The sequence below is a fragment of the Gadus macrocephalus genome, chromosome 11 (genome assembly GCF_031168955.1).
Source record: "Gadus macrocephalus chromosome 11, ASM3116895v1".
NCBI classification, from domain to species: domain Eukaryota; kingdom Metazoa; phylum Chordata; class Actinopteri; order Gadiformes; family Gadidae; genus Gadus; species Gadus macrocephalus.
The window spans coordinates 11,915,834-11,936,289 of NC_082392.1; the positions used below are offsets into that span (position 1 = coordinate 11,915,834).

The 20,456-nt window shown below is 46.3% G+C and overlaps 3 protein-coding genes across 3 annotated transcripts in view; 2 read left to right on the forward strand and 1 right to left on the reverse strand.

Annotated features, from left to right (window-relative positions):
- The window catches only part of mtmr11 (myotubularin related protein 11), a 30,860-nt gene extending 27,819 nt beyond the window's left edge, over positions 1-3,041 (forward strand). The window contains exon 17 of the mRNA XM_060064523.1: positions 406-3,041. Within this exon, the coding sequence (XP_059920506.1) occupies positions 406-909 (504 nt within the window). The 3' untranslated portion in view covers positions 910-3,041. The remainder of the gene's footprint in view (positions 1-405) is intronic.
- A 3,306-nt stretch (positions 3,042-6,347) lies between these two features.
- Positions 6,348-13,866, forward strand: LOC132467312 (ribonuclease ZC3H12A). The gene is made up of 7 exons (XM_060064524.1): positions 6,348-6,487; positions 6,894-7,412; positions 8,580-8,719; positions 10,040-10,274; positions 10,595-10,701; positions 11,280-12,187; positions 12,532-13,866. The coding sequence occupies exons 2-7, from the start codon at positions 6,949-6,951 to the stop codon at positions 12,625-12,627; spliced, it is 1,950 nt and encodes a 649-aa protein (XP_059920507.1). The 5' UTR covers positions 6,348-6,487; positions 6,894-6,948; the 3' UTR covers positions 12,628-13,866.
- A 759-nt stretch (positions 13,867-14,625) lies between these two features.
- LOC132467313 (CAP-Gly domain-containing linker protein 4) lies at positions 14,626-18,581 on the reverse strand. The gene is made up of 8 exons (XM_060064525.1): positions 18,407-18,581; positions 17,860-17,969; positions 17,637-17,721; positions 17,348-17,532; positions 16,590-16,686; positions 16,213-16,342; positions 15,448-15,690; positions 14,626-14,836 (listed from the first exon to the last, which is right to left on the reverse strand). The coding sequence occupies exons 2-8, from the start codon at positions 17,932-17,934 to the stop codon at positions 14,779-14,781; spliced, it is 873 nt and encodes a 290-aa protein (XP_059920508.1). The 5' UTR covers positions 17,935-17,969; positions 18,407-18,581; the 3' UTR covers positions 14,626-14,778.
- Between the last annotated feature and the right edge of the window lie 1,875 nt (positions 18,582-20,456).

Here is a 20,456-nt window from a genome sequence, read left to right on the forward strand (position 1 = left end):
ACATCCAGTTATCCATGTGGCTGATTTACGTGACAAATAGCCCAACCCACACACATCCAACCTGAAACCACGCCAAGGCTATTTGGCATTCAAGTCAATTCAACCCGCCAAACTACAAACGAAAGGACACAAATCTCCCAATACCTCATCACTTCACCTTACACACTTCTTTTGTCCTCTCCCTTGTCACCTAGTTATACTTGGGTCATGTCCCAGCAGATCTATAGATGAGGCTTACTAACAAGTTGTTGATGGATATCGTTGTGATTGCAACACGCACGCTTTGTATCCCGTTGGATGGATGGGAAACTTTTGTGGCAAGTGTATTCAACTCCCAGTGGAAAGGCTCTGGGTGGATATCTGACTATTTGTGACCTGACCTGTGCGTCCCCTCTCTCCCTCCAGGCGTTCTCCCACCCCGTCTCCTCCAACCACGCCCACCCGGTGGTGCGTCTGGCCCTGGAGGTGCAGCAGCTCCACGAGCAGCTGGCCCTGGCCTCCGCCTCCTCCTCCAACAGCTCCAGCACCGCCTCCACCATCAACAAACCCCCGCCGCCCCGCCACCGCCGGCCCGACGCCAACCTCAACCAGAACACCAACAACGGCACCTTCCTGTTCCCCGCCCCGCGGGCCCAGGCCCGCCCGGTGCCTCCTGCTCCCACCTCTTCCAGCAGCTCCTCCAACCCCAAGACCTCCAGGGTTAACTCCTCCGCCTCCTCCTCCTCCTCCTCCTCCTCATCCTCCTCCTCGTCTGCCGCCCATAAGGACCACCCCAGCGCCGGCGGCAGCGCCAAACACACCTTCCTCTTCGGACCCCCGGCCTCATCGGCGCAGGACCCCCGCGCCGAGCCGCGCTACTACCCCAACGCCAAGCTGCCGCACGGCAACAGGCCTACCATTGGCTCCTGAGAGCTCCGCCCACCCCACTGTCGGTGCCCAGCTGCCCCCGCCCTTCCCCCCCTGCTCTCTATTATATTGAAGAGCTGTTTCCCCCAATGACTGGGGATTATTTACAAAGGGCCCGCCCTTGAGCTCTGAGATGGACCAATCACAATGGAGTGAGGAGGAGGTTACTCAGAGCCCTGGTTGTCAGGGGCGACAGTAGGAGGGGACCTGATTGAAGGGTTTTTACAGGAGCGATGGAGGCACCCTGACTTGTATCTGAGGTGTTCAAGAGTTGGACGACGTTGGACAACTACTTTGTTTATGACTTTTCACAGAATTCAAGTTATCAGTATTTAATTCATGGTTATTGTATCCGTATTGTATAAAGGCTAATACCAAGAAGAATTATGGGCAGAAAATCTGTAATTATACAAGAGCTGAGTGAGTCCTCAGTCACCTGAACCTTTTTGAAGTTGGCTATATCCTCTAGTCACAAAGAGAAGAAGCTAGACTGGATGGAAACTCCACGGCAGGTATGGAGATCATTATGGATTAACGGATGACCCCCTGACCCCTAGCACTGACCCCTGACACTTCATGAGGCTTCTGTACAGCACCTCCTGACCGGTACAAATATGATGCGTTGCAACCTTCTCATTTACAGAGTGCAGAGTGCAGGACAGAGTGTACCGAAAGCACACCGGACATAAAGCAGGCCGAACACGCAGGTGCTCAGTGTGCTCTCCAGGAAAACAGTCCAGTGAGCTGAAATCTAGAATTTAGGGCATGAAAGCTATTCTGGTCCTGTTCTCACATCTCTCCACGCGCGCGCCCGCCGGCAGCACGCACAAGGGATTTATATTCAGCCCTGTGTTACAAAGAAATCCTCTGCCTCTGTGGCACGATGGGGCACTTATGGCTGAATTCTGGTGGACTGTTCAGTATTAGAAGATATATATATATATATATATATATATATATATATATATATATATATATATGACGGTTGAAGCAATGTGCATTTCATTTCAAATGATGCCGTGTGTGTTTGTGTGAGAATCCAGCTTTCATCTATTCACTTTTGCTATTAAGTATTTTTACTGGTTAGCTTGACGTGTTAACCGCTGTGGCTGTTGAGATTACCCATAGCTGTATGTTCTGCTTCCTGTTGGGGAAAATGGCAACTTCCTGTGTAACACCACAGTTCTTGATGGCATCTCTATGTATTCTAGTGCTAATTCCTATAATGCATTTATGTACCAAGTTTGAGAGGTTCAAGTTAAGGTATCAGGCAGAATTGGTCAGGTTTAGGCATAAAGTTAGAGTTGGTCATGTTTAGGTATGACGGCGCTATAGTCAGGTTTAAGTATTAGGTTAGAGACTGTTTACTTTAGGTAACCTTCTGGTTTGCTCAGTCCAGTCAGAAGGGTCTTCTGGGGAAAGCAGTGCATCATGGGAATAATCCCCCCCAGACAAGTCCATCTCACCTTACAAGGTACTCTCCGAGGGAGACCGGTGTCTGACCGCCTGTCCGTCATTAGCAGGGCGAGCGTTGGCATGGCATTAGTATTCAGCAGAGAAACGAGGCCAAAGAGGGCCTGCAAGGACCTGACTGCATTACAAAAATCAGGGAGGCACAGTCCTTCCATCCATGGCTGAAACCACAACAGGTTGTTCTGGTTGGACTGAGGGCGTCACGCACAGCCACCCTCAGCCAGGCCCGTGAAGACACCAATCTGAGATGTAGATATCAAATTATAAACAAGCTTTGTTCTCAAGGAGATTATTATGTGGATGATGGAGGACATGTCATTTCGGTATCTCAACCCTTGATCTGAATTATTAAACTGCTGTAAATATTCATCGTTGAAATATCAAGGTACGTTGAGATATCCGTCACCGGATCGGGATCTACGGTATTGTGATGCCAATGCGTTTGCTTGTCTTCCATTGAGAATCATTCATCATTATTCAGTTGCATTGACCTTTAACGTGGTGGTTCTCTGTATACAAGGGCTTTGTGACCACATTATCACCGCGGGCCTGAACCGTTGGATACTTCAAAGTTTTGATACAAATGCTGTCATTTGCCATATGTTCATACATTTCTAGCAACTTGCGATGACCCTGCTCAATAAATGGCATCAATTCATAAATCGCTCCCGTCTCGTTTTCAATGTCCAGCACAATTCATCTCAGCTCTTGGGAGTCAAACACAGCTCAAGCTTTATTTTCTAAACAAAATAAATATGAACAATATCATCTGAAACCCTTTTAAGCAAAATAGCAAATACTCTTTGACAATAAGCATTAAAAGTCAGTAAAATCAAAAAAAAGTGCAAATGTTTAAACTTTCAGAGAAAACAAGACATTGACTCGCAGAGTAACTGTTTGACAGCTTTAAATGTAAAAAAAATCTCAACCTGGGTTGATGATCTAAGACCACGCATGTTAAACTCATGAGTGTGTTAAAGGGCCCCTATTTTACTACCAGGCGGAACGTTGGTTAGCCATTACAATAATACCTACCCTCTCTTAACCACCAAGTGTCCGCCTAGCTGAGTGACGACAGATCTACACACCAGCCTGCCCAGTGGACCGTACCAACGGGTAGGCTGACCTATCTGTCGTACATCCGGGCTACATTGAGGTGGCTCCTCAGCATCACGCCTGTGGATAAGGAAGGGGCCCTTCAGTGTACCGAGGTGCTCGGCGGCCACTCTCTGTAATGACACATCTCCATTTGGCGGAGGACACCAGAACAACAGCCACGGACAACACATGTGCAGATGATCCGAACGATTCCCTGCCCAGCGGTTTACAGTCATACAGAAGAGCCTCCGATTAGCCAAACCCCATGCCCTGCCTGCGGGGGACCCGTCTGTCCGTCCGTCCATCCAGTGCCCTAAGAGCATCAGACATCAGGCTTTGGTATCTGGGTACCTAGTTACCACGGGGACGGTGAGGACACTCATAGAAGCAATTGAGGAGGGTGCAGACGGGCGTCACAACAACGTAGGGCAGTCACAACAACGTAGAACAACAACGTAGAGCAACCACCCCCCCCCCCCCCCCCTACATTCCACCTATCCGACGTGTCCGTCAGCTGCAGTCACCAGCCATCGGAACGGCGCTAGCAGGCGCGCTCAGTCTCCGCGGTGTGCAGGACACTGTAGGGCCCGTAGAAGCAGCCCGAGTGGGCCCCGGGCCCCAGCCCCACCAGCTGGCGGATGGACTTGCACATGGGACAGGGGTAGTCGGAGAGGCCCTCGATGTCTTCGAAGGCCTTGTTGACGATGTGGTCGGTGCAGGCGCTGCAGTACAGGTGGCCACAGGACAGGCGCTTGAGGTGGGCGTCGTAGGAGATGCAGTTCTGGCAGTGGGGCAACTCGGGCCCCAGGGACAGGGACCCCGTCAGGGAGCTGCTGCCAAGGCTGCCGGCCCGGCTGGAGCCCAGCTTTGTGGGAGACCTGATGGGGGGAGGAGGGGAAGAGGAGTGGATGAGTGGATTAGGGTGTGACATAGCACTTCTCAAAGACACCCTATTCGATCATGAGGTCTCTCTCTGCCAGAGTTTGCATGTGAGGGAAGGATATGATGGTTATTTATTTTGCATGTAGTATTGAACGTTAAATGTTTAAAGGTAAGATTTAAACATACAAAACAAATGCTTTTATGCTCTGTTGAGGATGTATTTAATGTGAGAGAAAAAATTAGCAAAAAAGGTGACTGTGACTAAGAATTGTAACTGAATATTAGCCGCATTATTAAAGTCAGTGCCGTGAACAGAATGTGGAATGGGTTTATTTGGCTCCAGACTAAACGTGGCGTTAATGAGCAACACAAAGGCGTCGCTTTTTACTAATTCAAAGCCCAGTTGTCATAACAACTGAAATTAACCGATAGCCCTTATTCCTTCATTGTTAGATTATATCCTAGTACATGTATGCACCATTAAAGCCATCATTAAAACTGGCCACGGTTAGTAATCAGTGCGGTTGTTGTTAATTCAATAACAAATCCATGTCTAACGTTACATAATCCACGGGGCTATTGGTACGGACCCACAACCAATATCCAATATGGAATTATTTTAGCCTATTGCAAAAAATGGACCATGGCCAACAGGCCAGGAAACATCATTCTGATCACACATACCTCGAAGTTGAATCCTTAAAACAGTCGAAGCTGAAGGCAGCTAAGATTCTCCAGAACAGATCCATGCCGCTGCATCTCATGGTCCTCCAGCCAACACTGGAACCACCTGGCGTCTACGGCACGCTCCCCTCGCCTCGCTCATATTGTAGGACAATAAAATAGTATTTTCTTGCTCCCGAGCTCAAAAACCTCGTTTAAATGTATTGCATATGACAAAGTACGCCTACCGCAAGTAGGCAGATGATCTACGCACGTAAACAAAGCATCAGCCATTCATCACCTTCGATGTAGCGAATGGCGGGATGATCAATCAACGACTCGATAGATCGCGCCGCAATCCACGCACCTCAAGCTCAGATCCGCGGGCGCGTGGAGACGGGACTGAACGCAGGAGGCGCAGCTGCGCCAATTACTGCGCGTCAATCAGTGGGCGCCTGACTCCACTTCACCAATGAGCTACAACTGGAGCACATGCTTTCCTCCCCTCGTTGTATTCCTACGATATTCTTGGTCATTGCGAGTCGTTAAGATTTTTTGATTGTTCATTTTATAAACGAACTAAATGAATGTCGTGCTAAATGTATTTAAATATATTATTTAAATATATAATTTGTGATAATGCATCAAATTACCACTGTGGCGACATAACTTGTACATCCAAGATAAGTGATTATTACGTAGGAGGCCCTTCCGACAGGAACATTCTGAAAGGTTATGGGTCATTTAGGCCCCGAGGGGTTCGACCTGGGAGGATATGTCCATGCATCGTTGACAAGCAGGTGAAGCCCGTCAGTAAAATTGACCCACGTATATAAATAATTTTGAAATAGGGGTTGTTTTAAGTGGCTTACACACATACACACGCACACATACACGCGCACAAACATCCACATCTAAATTGTTATTAGTTATTATATGTCCGAAAGCTGACTATCCTGTAAAAAACAAGTACAAAACCAGGTCCTCAACCACACAACCAGAACTATGTTAAAAAAACAATGTCAGGGACAGGGACACGTTAACGTGTGTCCAGGGATGACATCTAGCGGGCAAATAAATCAGCGCAAAAGTGCTAGAATAGGCACTTTGCGTTTCATTTTTTTAAGCATACTCAAAAAATGTCCTCGGGTGACACATTGAACCGAGGCCAACGTGTCAATTACAGGTAGTGTCAGACATGGTACAACGAGTGTCGCTTTGTTTTTCAAAGCCGCAGGGACCTGGGCCTACTTTAACTGCTCTGTTATATGCAAATGTAGCTGCGATTCAGAGGACGGAAAGAGGGAGGAACTATGCATAAGTCTACTGTACGTGTCAGCACTTGTGATCAATGGGACGCGGAAAGAGGCTGCTGAAGTTTACTTCGATACTGTCTCCTGCTGATATAACTCAAGGTTTTACCTCTCCGCGGCATCCCGTTTACGCTTACTTTTTCACCTGCCAGGTAAGTTTGCAAGGCAGTTTTCCGTGTTGTTATTACGTGTTCAGTCGGCAGTGTTTGTAAAGCTGTGTGAGTGTCTCTTGTTGGGTGCTCAGTTACTGTTCTGCGTTTCGTGTTTGGTTCTGCTCATAACGGTCTGGTTTGGTTTGGTTTACGCTCAACTATTCTGGCGACACTTTGACTCTATGATTCGAGTACAAAACTTGACGTAGTCGCAAAAAAATAGACTGGTAACCTAAATGTTCGAACCGATCTGATTACAAACTATTAGCGGTTATTATATAGCATGAAATGAAATGAAATCCAGTATGAATTTACAAAAGCTGCTACTTTAACTTTTTCTTGTGTTAAAACGTTCAAACGTTTTACTCGCATTAAGGTTAATACAGTTGTGCCCCCTTCTGTACAGCGGATATCAGCGTAGGGGTTAAGGGTGACTCCCAACGGAACCCGGGCAGCCTCCTATGCTCCTGAACCCAGGACAGCAGCCGACCACAGCCCCCCGATACGGCACCATGACGCAGTCTGGGCCGGTCCAAGCCCTGCCCCCGGACCAACAGGAGGGAGACCCGCTGCGGCTTGACTTTTTCAGGAAGCTTGGGTTCTCCCCGATGGAGGTCCATGCCACACTGCGGAGGCTGGGCCCCAGCACCGACACCAACTCTGTCCTCGGGGAGCTGGTGGGGAACAAGAGCCACCAGCAGGCCGGGGGCTCCTCTTCCCCCAGCGTAGCCGAGGCAGACCAGAGGCCCGCCGCAGGTCAAAGGGACACGCTGGGGCCCGGGGGGCGTCCTGGTAGCAGGGCGGCATTGGGGGGTACCGTATCAACCCCCTCTCCTCCCCCTCCTCCCCCCTCAGCAGAGGAGGAGGGTGGAGAGGAGGACGAGCTGAAGGCTGTGGTCATCGACGGCAGCAACGTCGCCATGAGGTGAACTCAACTTTCAAACTATAAATTCCTTCATTCAGGGTTTGGCTGGTTTCAACGTCCATCGCTGTGTGGTGCACGCTGCCGTGGCAACAATGTCAAGCCACACTGCATGTATAATTTTTATTTTATTGGATCAATATCACTGTGCTTACAACAGCATCTGTAAAACACTGAAAGTTATCCAGGCTCATGTACAATTCTTATTCAAGCAGAAATAACTAGTTTATAAATAATCTAAGTGTTTGTGAAAACACTGATTCTCTATGAAAAGGCGAGTTCCTCTTCAATCGCCTCAGAGGCAGCATGTTCAGCAGAGCAAAGCTCAGCAGAAGTTATGAATCATTTTTATCAAGTTCTGCGTTTCCTTGGGCTGCGTACATTGCCTTCCGTTCTACGTTGAAAGGTCAACACTTCCACAGATAGAGAGAAAATAAAAGTCACAAAGGCCCACCTGACGAACATCTATTCTACTATTCTTAAAACCCCGGGCCGTTGAATGGTCAAACCCACATGGGACCGCACCAGGCCCAGGGCTGAACATCAGTCCAACCATCGAGGGCGTGAGCGGTCGTGCCCGTGCGTGTTCAGCATAAGGTTTCCTCCACAATATGCAAATCCTGAGCACACAACCCCCTCCAAACATCCGTCTGTTGTAAGAAGCAGAGCCGTTCCGCTCAGTCTCCCATTACGTGACTGATCCCTTGCTCCCTCGCGGGGGAATTTGTCTTCAACGGACCGACTATATATGCACAAATGAGGGTTTAGGGCTGGAGGACACATTCACTGTGGGAATGTTTACCAAAGCCTGGGTTTTTTGTTTTAAAAAGAAAAAGATTTAAGAAGTCGCGTGCACCTGCCTAAGCTTGTGTCATCCGTGGTTATTCTCCAGAGATCCTCCATGAATGTGTTAGATATTTATGTGGGAGCAGATATTGAAATTGTAGCTTTAATATCTGATTGGAAGTATGTGACTCTAATCTCCATCATCCATCACCTATTTGCCGCTCTGACCCAGCCACCACAGAAACTGACTCACATCAATTCAATTCATTGACGCCCACGCTCGTGTTTTGTGGTTTCTGGAGGTGAGAAGTCTGTAAACAGTGCCAGGAAAAATTAATTTCCTTTCAATTTAATAATTGCCCCTCTCCTTTTGTTTCTTTTCAGTCACGGAAATAAGGAAGCGTTTTCCTGCCAGGGCATCCTGTTAGCCGTCAACTATTTCCTGCTCAGAGGACACACCGCCATCACCGTGTTCGTCCCTTCGTGGCGCAAGGAGCAGCCTCGTCCCGACGCACAGATTACAGGTGAGGCCGCCCCAAGAACCCCCCCTTACATGTCCCACAATCCCCACAATGCACACCGTTTTCTGTGGTTTCTACGGTATCGGTTGAAATGCTTCCCCGCGGGGACACAGTCTGCCCTTTGTTTGGCCTAGCTAGACTAAGATTCGGCCTTTACCCCCGCGACAACGACATTAAAGAACACGCTAAATGCAGTGGTGTACATTGTACCCGCAGTCTTATCTGCTGGAAGACTTCCCCATTGGGTGGTGCAGTTCATGTTGTGACATCACATTGCAGACAGAGTTCATTATAGACGAACCCGGTGATTGTTTGCCATGCCCTTGCCTGCACACAACACAAGCACATTCAGTAAATTCCACTCGTTAAAATCTATAATCATAGACTCCTTTAATGTGTATGTGTCGCGTCAGGCAACATTGATCTAGCTAGTTGATATACCACACACACACAAAACTAGAATGTAGGTAATGGACATAGAATGTACCATTGACCGGAGTCCAATGTGTACTGATACACATTGGACCTGTTTATGTCACGACAAAACACTTTCAAAACTGGGTTGGAGGCGGAGTAATCACCTTCCCTTACTCGATTCCAGGAAATAAGGTTCAACTTCTGGGGAAAAACCCTGCAAGGAAGTAAAGCTGTTTTATTTTTTTGACACGCCCAGCTTGGCGGACTGAGTCTGCCAGACTGTAAGACTCTTGGCGACACTTGTTAACAATAGCTTCACATCTGCCTCAAACGCCATCTACAACATGGGTCAAGGAGCTCTGGAATAAAATAATGAATTAATAAATCAATCGAATACGAGTCATCAATTCAAAACACAGCTTAGATAGAAGCCACATAGCCACTTGAAACCCATCAACAACTGATTGCTCGTCAATCACTAATCCGTATCAGAGAACCAGCAGCAACAGTCGATCAAGCGCTAATGGTAGAAATGGTTGACATGTTTAACGGAAGAGGAGGAAAATGCATGACGCATAGCGCACACACACGCACCTATACGGTTGCATTGTCTACAACCAACATGAACACCATTGTTTGTTCTGATTACATAACGTCTCAAATATGCACTGTGGCCCGCTGCTCCATTTCTGCGTGTGCAACATCAAGGGTTCAAAACAACACGTCGCACAGCCGCCTGAAGAGGAACAATGCACCCTGAGCTGCAGCCACACAAGAGTGACAAATTTGAGTGACAAATCGTCTGAAGCACGTGAAGAAGTACATAAGAGGACATTGTTTGGGCGTGTGGCGTAACAAAGGGGCATGCATGATTGTGTGCTGATGAGGATGATGATGAGGTTTCAGACCAGTACATCCTGACGGAGCTGGAGAAGAGGAAGATCTTGGTGTTCACGCCGTCGCGTCGCGTCGCGGGGAAGCGGGTGGTCTGCTACGACGACCGCTTCATCGTGAAGCTGGCGTACGAGCTGGGCGCCGTGATCGTGTCCAACGACACCTACCAGGACCTGCAGGCGGAGCGGCCCGAATGGAGGAAGTGCATCGAGGAGTGCCTGCTCATGTACTCCTTCGTCAACGATAAGTAGGTCCCAGCCGCTTCACGCCTCCTCTCTGTTCTCGCGCTGCAGTTTGTTTTTAGGCGTTTTTTTGGGGATGTAATTTTTTTTTAAACATGGCGTCAAAGTTAAATATTTATTTACCCCCTTTAAGCTGGTTTGATAATCCCCTTTTTGTGTAAATTGTACTATTCATTTGAGTACATTTGTATAAATGTGAGTATTCAATCAAATATAATATATATATACTGAGCATTTCCTTTTTGTGTCTCTGTTCTGTTTCGATATCATTTCCCCATTATTTCTTATGCAATCCTGCTTTCTACTTCCTGTTTCCTGTTTATAGGTTCATGCCCCCTGATGACCCTCTAGGGCGCCATGGCCCGAGTCTGGATAACTTCCTGAGGAAGAAGCCTCTGGTGTCTGAGCCCAACCGACCCCTCTGTCCTTATGGTACGACCCAACCAGAGACCATTTCACCTGATCCAGAGTGCTCTGTTCTCAGCAGAACAGCAGGTCGTTAGGCCTCATAGGAAAATATGTGATTGCTTCTAGGTTTTACTTTAAAGTTGCAATCTCAAAGGTTTTCATGTGAATAAATGTCTGCTAATTCCCTGTCTATTGCAGAATTACGTGCGACAATACAGATTGAGACTATGGCCCAGTTATGAAAGTCCTTGCATTTGCAGAAATATAAATGTCATGACCTGGTTGACGGTGGAGACACTGCTTGTATCTCTGAAAAAAAGGACGGCAAAGAAAACTAAATGGAAATCTTTGAGTTTGCCAAAAAATGAATTGAATGAAATCCCATCTCAACTCCTTTGTGAATTACACTCTGCCTAACTTAGTCTACTTAAGTATTTCACGTATTTTGAGAGATTTCTAAGCCATAAGCAGCTGGTGTTTTGGATTTTTCATTCATTCATTATTAAAAAAATATCAACCAACCAATCTGAATCCACTAATCATTACTACGCTATTAGACTTATTACATATTCATATTCATATTCATGTCCTGTTCCATGCAGATAAGAAGTGCACCTATGGCTTAAAGTGTAAGTTCTACCATCCGGAGCGGGCCAACCAGGCCTACAGCTCCCTGGCCGATGAGCTGAGGGACAAGGCTCGCATGTCCACTTCCAAACCCGAGAGGAAGTACCGGCCGGCACCCAGGGGGCCTCCCTTCACCCCGGGCCCGGCAGCCAACCCGGGCTCCCTGGACCTGGAGACGGAGCCCTGGCCGTCCCTGGTGCCCCGAGGCGCAGCCCAGCCTGCCAAGGTAACCGAGAACTTCCTGGTCTGCCAGGAAGGTGGCAGGACCACCCAGAACCACACCTCTGCGACTTGGGCCCAAAAGGACTGGCCAGGCCGCGCCTGTCCCTCCCACCACCCCACCAACTCGGGCCTGTCCCAGGACTCGGGCCTGGGCTCCTACGAAGGCCAGTTCTCAAGCGACGGCCACTCGCCGTGGTCCAGACCCCCGCAGCCCTCGGTGTATCTGGAGGGGCCCGGCCCCCGCTCCATGTGTGGGTGCTGCCCCCCCGCTGAGCCCTCCGCAGGACACTACCCCCGCTGCTCCTCCTCCTCAATCTCCTCCGCCTCCATTCCCAAATACGACACCTTCCCGCCCCATGCCTACCCTCCCAGCATGCACCAGTACTACAGCCTGCCAGGGCCCCCCCGACAGAGCAGGCAGCAGAACCACAACCAGCAGCAGCAGCAGCAGCCTAAGTACTTGTCGATGCCCCACGAGACCAGGGGGCCCTGCAGTCTCTCAGGGCCCCGGGGGGGTCCCTCCCAGCCTGGGGGCCAAAGCTGTGCGTACCGGGATCCCATGTCTCATCCATGGGCACCATCTCAGATGGGTTCGCCAGCCTTTGATCCAGATAGGCTTGATCTCCGCAAGAAACTGCAAGCCATCTTTAACCCCTATCAGGTAAAGATCAATTTTTAACTACACATGGCTGTTATTTTTATTGCTACCATAAATGTATCTGTGGACAATCAAACTGATATTTCGTGATCTATATGTTGTTTATATATTTGAGCTAAATATATTGCCAAAGTGCAGAAGTGTTTATGTTAGTGCTGTTATGATGGTAACAAAACAACAGCAACAAAATAGAAAGAAAAAAAAACTTAGGAATTAAGCAACTCGTTCAGGGTGGCCTACACAAGGCTGAGGACCTTGGGGATCGAACCCAGGACCTTTTCATCTGCTTGTCTAGCAACTTGACTCCTTGACCCTGAATCAATGCTATCTTGAACTTCTCCTGTCAGGTGGATGCAGTGATGGAGATGTTCCCACACCTCACGGATGCCCAGAAACTGGCAGCAGAGATCCTGAGGCTCAAAGCTCAGGGACAGGTCTTCTGACTTTCTTCTCCAGATCCACCTCCAAGATCCAGGTGACCTGTGATGACCTGTGACGACCGTCAGTTCATCCATCACGGCGACACGTAATTTCAATGGACCACAAAGGGCAATTTAGCCAAAGTATCCTAATATATTTTTCTTACTGTATTTTATTGTGTGTTTGATTGTGACACCAAATCTGTGTTGGCGTGGCATAACATTTCAACCAATAACAACACTGTTGGAGCAGTGTGTGTCCCCAAGATTGCCAATCAAATCCACCCTCGATTTTGCCCCGCCCTCACATGCTATTTTTAACCCTTATGTACACCCTGAATGACAATTCTTGGTGTGTTTAAGAGCTTTTTCTAGTTTTTCTACTCGATCAAAAAAGTCGAAATGCAACATCTACGAATGTTGTCTGTGTCAGTATGTCGTGGTAAACTGCCTGTGTATTTGTGTTTACATGGGGGACGCGGATGGATCTGTTCAGGATCTAGTTATTGTTTAATTGTATGACACTTGAGTCAAGTTATCCATGTTTAGGATGAGATTGTGCTTCTGAACCGCCCGTGCGTTTGGAGATTTGACTGTTGATGCATATTGTGTCTTCTTGGCTGATGTTTGTATTACTGTTTATTCCTCAAATGATGTATATGATTTCTCTCTGTCCTCATATCGTACGTTGTCTGCTGTACACATCTTTGTATCAAAATGTGACATGTACACTTTGATAGGAGGGTACATAGCCACAGCGTTTGTTGCAGGATGAGGTGAAACAAGGATTTGCATTTTGGAGAGCAGGATGGAAGTTTTGCTTGAGGGAGATTTTTAAAGCGCTGTATTGTGCTTCAAAACTTACTGCCAGATCGAATACTACACTTTTAATAAAAAAAAATTCTCGTGCCGTTCTATTCTTTTTTAGATTTATTATAGAATTTAACGATTATGTTAAGATTATTCGATTTACTGATCAAAAATGGTTATGAGGTGTTCCAGGGCCTTGGGATTAGTAACCATTGCATCCACTGAAGACCATCATAAACAGATTCCGTATTTTTTTCCCCTCAGATTCAATCTAATAATATTCTTGCTTAATAAGTATTGTTGATTGGGCGATCAATATTTTGAAGGGCCTCCCGTAGTTCTTGTCTCAAGATCAGGAATTATCACTTTATTCTTATTATTGGGAGTTAAAGTGAAAGTGTATGCTTCAAGAGTTGATAACTGAAATAATTAAAGATTGTGATCTAAAATGTTTGTGTTGCTTTGATTGATGCCGTGATTCTTTGGTTAGTTAGTTATCTTTGGTTGCATAGACTTCCATTGTTGTTCAAAAGTTCATTGCACAAAATTTGCTTTGGTCAGGTTTATGGTTAAATTCAAATGGGAATGGGCTGATTTCCTACAAGGATGTTCTAGGTTGCAGGTATGCAGGTGTTCTGGGAACACCTGCACGCATCGGGCATTGCCATAAGGAAGTATCTTGTAATGATTAACTTTATCAACAAGGCAGTAAACCACTTCCTGAAACAAGCCCCACAACAACAAGTCAATGTTTAAACCTGTCGGGATGTATTTGAAATCGAAGTATTCTACAGAAACTTGAAAATAAGAAAATAAGAGAAAAAATGGCCAATTGAATTAACGTAAGAACAAACAATGCAAGAAAACATTCCTTCATTACCGGCTTGCTTGTTATTAACGTTAAATCTGAACCAGATAGTTTCTATTGCAAACCCTCTCTTTCATTCAAACACTACTAATCTCACATTTTCACATTGATTGACGCAACCAGGTACAGTAATCACCAGGTCACACAACCAAACAAACAACCAAATTAGACCAGTACAGACCAGATCAAACAAGTAACGTCCAGAACAAACTGGTAACAATCTCATCAAACTGGTCACAACGGGATCTGACTGGTTAAGATCAGATGAAACCAGTACAGACCAGATGAGACCACCATATCATGCCAGTACCAAACAGATCAGACCAGAAATACTATGACCGAACCTCAACCCAGTAACAACTAGATCAAACTGGCACCAACACGATCAAACAAGTCCATAGCAGATCAAACCATTACAGTCTCGCTGAAACCATCCCGAGGATATCAGGTCCAGAGACAGCCAGATCAGGTACAGTCTACTCCTCCATGTGGCAATTCTACTCCCAGGCCATCAGGAGTTTGCTGAACGGCACAAAGGCACCGTAGCCTGGGTCGCTGGCCAGAGGAACAGAAAAATAAATCCAAAATATATTCAGCAACGACTCACAATTGAGGCACACATTGCAATTGAACATACAAAAAAACACTGAATTGGAATGTAATGTTCAATCCAAATATTTAAATTTGCAGTGTTAGAACCAGTGGTTATTGTGGTTTAGATGCATTGTCCTCACTCTGCGTGTATTTGCATAGACACTTCCAAGTAAAAGTATGCACGGCATGTGTGTTTACTTAATCCCAGGGCAGGGCCTAGGCCTGCTCTTGGCCTGTCACCACGACAAGATATATTACACTCCTTGTTTAGCGATAACCAAAACTTCACTCTATAGAATATGCAAATAACTGAACAAGGCGTCAGGAAGAACACATACAAATATCAGTGGGGTTAAAGGATCTTGTAATGTGGGCCTAAATAGTGCACATTTTTCTCTCACTTAAATGTTCTGCTAACATAACTCTTCAACCCCTGACATGATTCTAATGACATAATTGCAACTGGAAAAAAAAATCCTAAGAAGTCTGCAAAGTGACACTCATGATGACAAATTGCCGCCCTTGTGTGTGTATGAACACAGTTCCTTGAGACTCACAACGAGATGGCTTACCATTGGAAGTAGCTCTGGCCCCGATGGCTGCCGTCTTGTCGTGAAGCCCGATCGGGGCTGGCCAGCTCCACCCCCAGGCAGAGCTCCGCCTCGCCCTGCAGGCCGCCCAGGTAGCGGACGGTGCCGGTGCTGATCCGACCGGAGGGAAGCATGACTCTGACGCGGTGGCCCGGCTGCAGGTCCATCGGGGAATGCGGTGCAAAGCATCGACGACCCGCCCGCAAGCTTCTCCGTGAAACTACGCTGGGAGAAAACCATCGATTCTCCTGTTAGCTCGCCAATTATTCTGAAGCTGCATAAAAAGGCCCCAAAAAACACAGACGCCCAACCGTAGAGTGATGGCCCAGGTTTAACATGACACAGATTTAACATGTTCGCCAACCAAAAACGTTATCCAACAACAGCCGGCAAACAGTGCGGTCCACTGGGCCGATGTTGGTGTTTATTGGAGCAGAGTGCAAGCAACATTACATGGTCAACTTGATAGAAAGAAACATATATATTACCTGATACATTTCTAACATCAAATAGGCGCTGGTTATCATCTATCACCTTTATCCAAAGCTAATTACAGTGAGTTTTCTGTTCATTAAAGAGCAGATAGGGCATCTTTCTTAGTGATATCTACGGTAGACTGCAGACATTGGGGTTTGAACCAGAACATTTTTGGCTGGGGGTCAAACACCCTCATCTCCTGAGACTGCCCTGCCCCCTCCTAATAGCAGTATTTCCTTTGCCAAAACAGTTTGGAGTTGAAGTGGCTACCTGATGTTTGAAGACATGACCGATTCTGTTCTGGAGCTGGAAGAGGCTGTGCAGGAAGAGTGATCATCCCATAGGCTGCTGGGGCAGGGGGTCAAACTCCCCATGACCTCCAAGTGATTGGTTTGGGTGCCTGAGAGTTTTGGGGAGTTCAATTTAGATTAGGCATCCGCCAACCCTGCTGTTTCATATTGCCAACATCGGTTCAGATTTTCTAGAACTTAGGTGATGAAACGTTACTCCTACGGGTCAAGCCTTTTCTCAACCATAGACAAGCAGACGACTATCTCGGAACGAGAAGTATTAGTACTGTAAATGACTTCTAATAGTTTGATGCAAATACAGTTCAGTACAATGCTATTATTGCTGTTGCTATTTACTTGAGTGTTCCTCAGACTCTGATACTGTGGTGTTGGTGTTACAGTCCACTGGCGCTTTGGGGTCTTCTCCATCAGCCAGTCTGACCTCTGACCTCAGCTGGTCGCATGGCGAAAAGGGGGGGAGGGGTGTTGGCAGAGAGTGGAAAACTTACATCAGAGGCCAAACAGACGCTGTTTCCATCACTCCCTATTCTGCTTTCTCGCTTCCTCTCCCTCTCTCAGCATTCTCTTGCATCTCTCTTCTTTCTCCCTTGCACATGCCCTCACTCTCTCTCTCTCTTTCACTCTCTAACCTGTTCTCTCTTTCACTGTCTTTCTTCTACTCTCTCTTTTTCTCCCCCTCTTACACACTCCCTCACTGTCTTCAAGACTTTCTCTCAATCTAATTGATCCCCTCTCTGTCTTACTTAATCCTTCTCGATCTTATGCTCTCTCTCTCTCTCTCTCTCTCTCTCTCTCTCTCTCTCTCTCTCTCTCTCTCTCTCTCTCTCTCTCTCTCTCTCTCTCTCTCTCTCTCTCGTCTTGTTCACTCACTCCAACGCTCTTAGACTCTCCTTCTGATGCTCTCTTGTACATTCACACACACACACACACACACACACACACACACACACACACACACACACACACACACACACACACACACACACACACACACACACAAAACCACTTCTACCAGTAATCTAATGCGCAGATGAAAAATCTCGACACCTAACTGAAAACCAACACAGCACTTACAAACCCACACACACACTCACCTGCACGAGTAGCTCTTCCTGCTTTCTCTGCAAGTCGTTGAACCTAATTTCCCATGAGGCCCGGTCGCAGCAGATGCGTGTCTTGAGTGACAGGATGTCCCTCTCTGCCTTGGCCAGCCTCCTCTGGAGGGCGCTGGTGTGCTCTGGGCTGCCAGGTATCCCTGCACTCACCCTCAGCTCATACCCTTACACACACACAGAGAAGAAGAGGGAGAAGAAATACATGTGTCCCATATATTGTGTAAGTAATAACCATAAATACCTGAATTAATGTCTGGTGGTGTGTCACCTGTGTGTGGTTTCGGTAGTCTTCTGTTGTCGGCTAGACTGCTCTTCTTCCTCGGTAGGAATTGTATTGCGTTGTACGGACATATCTACCGATAAAATAACTGTATTCAACCTATTAAAAAACTCAATATTTGTATATAGATATTTTTTTTCATATTTTTGACCATTTGGAGTATTCTCGACCACAGAATGGAAGATGTTATACGTGATGAAGTCAAACTCACCCACAAAAACCTGCAGGTGCACAGTATCCCTTTAAATGTCCACACACAGGCCGAAAGGAGGAGGTGTGTCTCCATGCTGACCCCACTCGCTTCTCATTGGTCCACTCTCACTAGGATTGGAAACACTGGTCAGGTCAATCATGCAAGGTTTTAAAGGGGTTTCCACAACATAACACTTTGGGAGTTTGGTTCCCATCTGTGTGTGTGTGTGTGTGTGTGTGTGTGTGTGTGTGTGTGTGTGTGTGTGTGTGTGTGTGTGTGTGTGTGTGTGTGTGTGTGTGTGTGTGTGTGTGTGTGTGTGTGTGTGTGTGTGTGAGAGAGAGAGTAGGCTAAGAGTGTTAAAAGTGTGTGTGTGTGTGTGTGTGTGTGTGTGTGTGTGTGTGTGTGTGTGTGTGTGTGTGTGTGTGTGTGTGCGTGTGCGTGCGTGTGCGTGTGTGTGCGTGTGCGTGTGTGCACACGTGTATACCATTTTCCCAGAGACAAACAGTGGACGTATTCAGACTACACTCACTTCATGAAACTAAAATATCTTGTTAGGCCCACTGACCTGGAGCAGGGATTTGAATTATGTCCTCTCCCATCTGAATGCAAGGGGAAATTCCACAGGCTTTAGTTTCATTCGAAGACGACATTATTATCCAACCAGGTACACCAGTGTGATATTCTAATGTAACACTCTGATCCGAGTCAGGCTTGCTTGTGACTACTGAGCAGTTGACCAATGCATGGCAGTTTAAGCTAAGCTAATCCTATTAGCTATACAGCCACAAAGTGGGCCTGTGAGATCCAGTCTTAATTTGGCCCACAGAGTCCAGACGTCTACATGATCTGCTACAAGTAATACGAGTAATAGGGAGTGTCCCAGGTAAAATCCGCGTTTTTAGCTCGGATGTTGGAAATTCCGACTTGAATTTCCCTTGTTCCCAATTGGAAACTCGGGTTCTATTTTGCCTCCATTTTGGAAGCATAGGAGGTTTTGATTGTTGGTTATTGTGTTGGTGGTCATGTTTGTTTGTTTATCGTTAATAATTGATTGTGAAAATAGCATTATGGGGAGAAATGCCACAGCATTTCTCATGTGAGATTTAGAGGTAGACGTTTGTTTCGCAGTACTAAAACGAGTCCTCTCAAAATGGGAGGACAGGACAGAACCACCAACAAAGAAATTCCATTATGCATTCTGATGTGCAAGCACGTGATTAAACGCCTAAAGCAATCCTACATCCATTCTAACTTGGTGGACATTCAGTTTAAAAATCATTGAAAATAAAATATAACATTTTCAAGGGACAAAAGTATAATATTCCGCCACTAGGGGGGGCTAGCAGGTCTCTATTATATACTCCTTAAACAATACTAAACGTGCCTGGCCTTTAGCCACTTGGTAGATGGATTTACATTCCCAGTAATTTATTTATTAAGTAGGAAGTCGCTGTTAAAGTTCATGTTTCATCGTCATTAGAAAGCCTATTCTTCCCTGATGATGAGTGGACAGAGTTACTTTGGAAAGGCCGGAGTGAAGCAATAAACCATGGTGTTCTTTCATTGATTATTGATTATGAGAGAGAGGTGTCAAGGTACCAAAGAAAAGCTATCAATTCAAATGAAACGGCTGAATGATTAGGCATAGAAAATAATCCATTGCACGATCTGCCAGCAAACAGCTCTATTGTGTTGTTCAATTGTTCATACAGGGCATGCCACGCTTGCTAAGCCTCTTGTTTCTTGACCAAACAAAGACTATGAAAATTGAGATATGAATTCAGAAATAATGATCCTTATGAACACTGCATTTCCAATCTTGCGGGAAGAGCAGATGATTTGATCATGATCATGAAATGTCTTCATTTGAATAAATGCTGGTTGAGCTGAAGGTTGTTGTTTCATTTGGGTAGAGAGAAGAATACTCTTATTATGTTCCATCTCTTGTGTCAGACAGACACATATCAGATGTAGATATTGTTACATCAACGGACATATATAGTTTTAGAAAGTATATGTCAACAAAATAGCATGGACGTATTCCTTGGAAAAGTAATTTAATTAAAATTGAGTTTGTTAAATTTAACCAACACTCAAATAGCGAAACAGTGACATAAACCAACATGTGCTCTACAATTCAGATTCACAATCTTCAAAACAAAAAAACATTCACACAAAATCGATCAAACCTCCAGGAAGGCATTGGTGTCACATGACTCTTACAGGTGCCTTTTGTTTGTTGCCAGGAATGTTACGTTCTCGGCGATGGACAAAGAGGTAATTGTAGTCATCGGCTTCAAGGGCTGACACCAAGTGGGGTTTTGATTTCACCTGGGTGTTATGTGCTTTCCTATAAAACCAACAGGCAGGAACACACAGGAAAGTCCCAGCTGCCCGCACCCCGCGACCAGCCCCCAGGCCTGCGCCCAACCCATCATGCCTCCCTTCGGCCTGTAATCACCAGGTGTAGAGTTCTGCTTCCAAACTCTGTGGATTTGATGCCTTTATCTGGTGGTGCAGATTACAACATCACCCCTTCTTGCTTCTAAAAGTGAGCATTTAGTTGGTTCATATTTTCAATGTATGGGTCTATACCTCGGTAGAGTTAAAAGGAC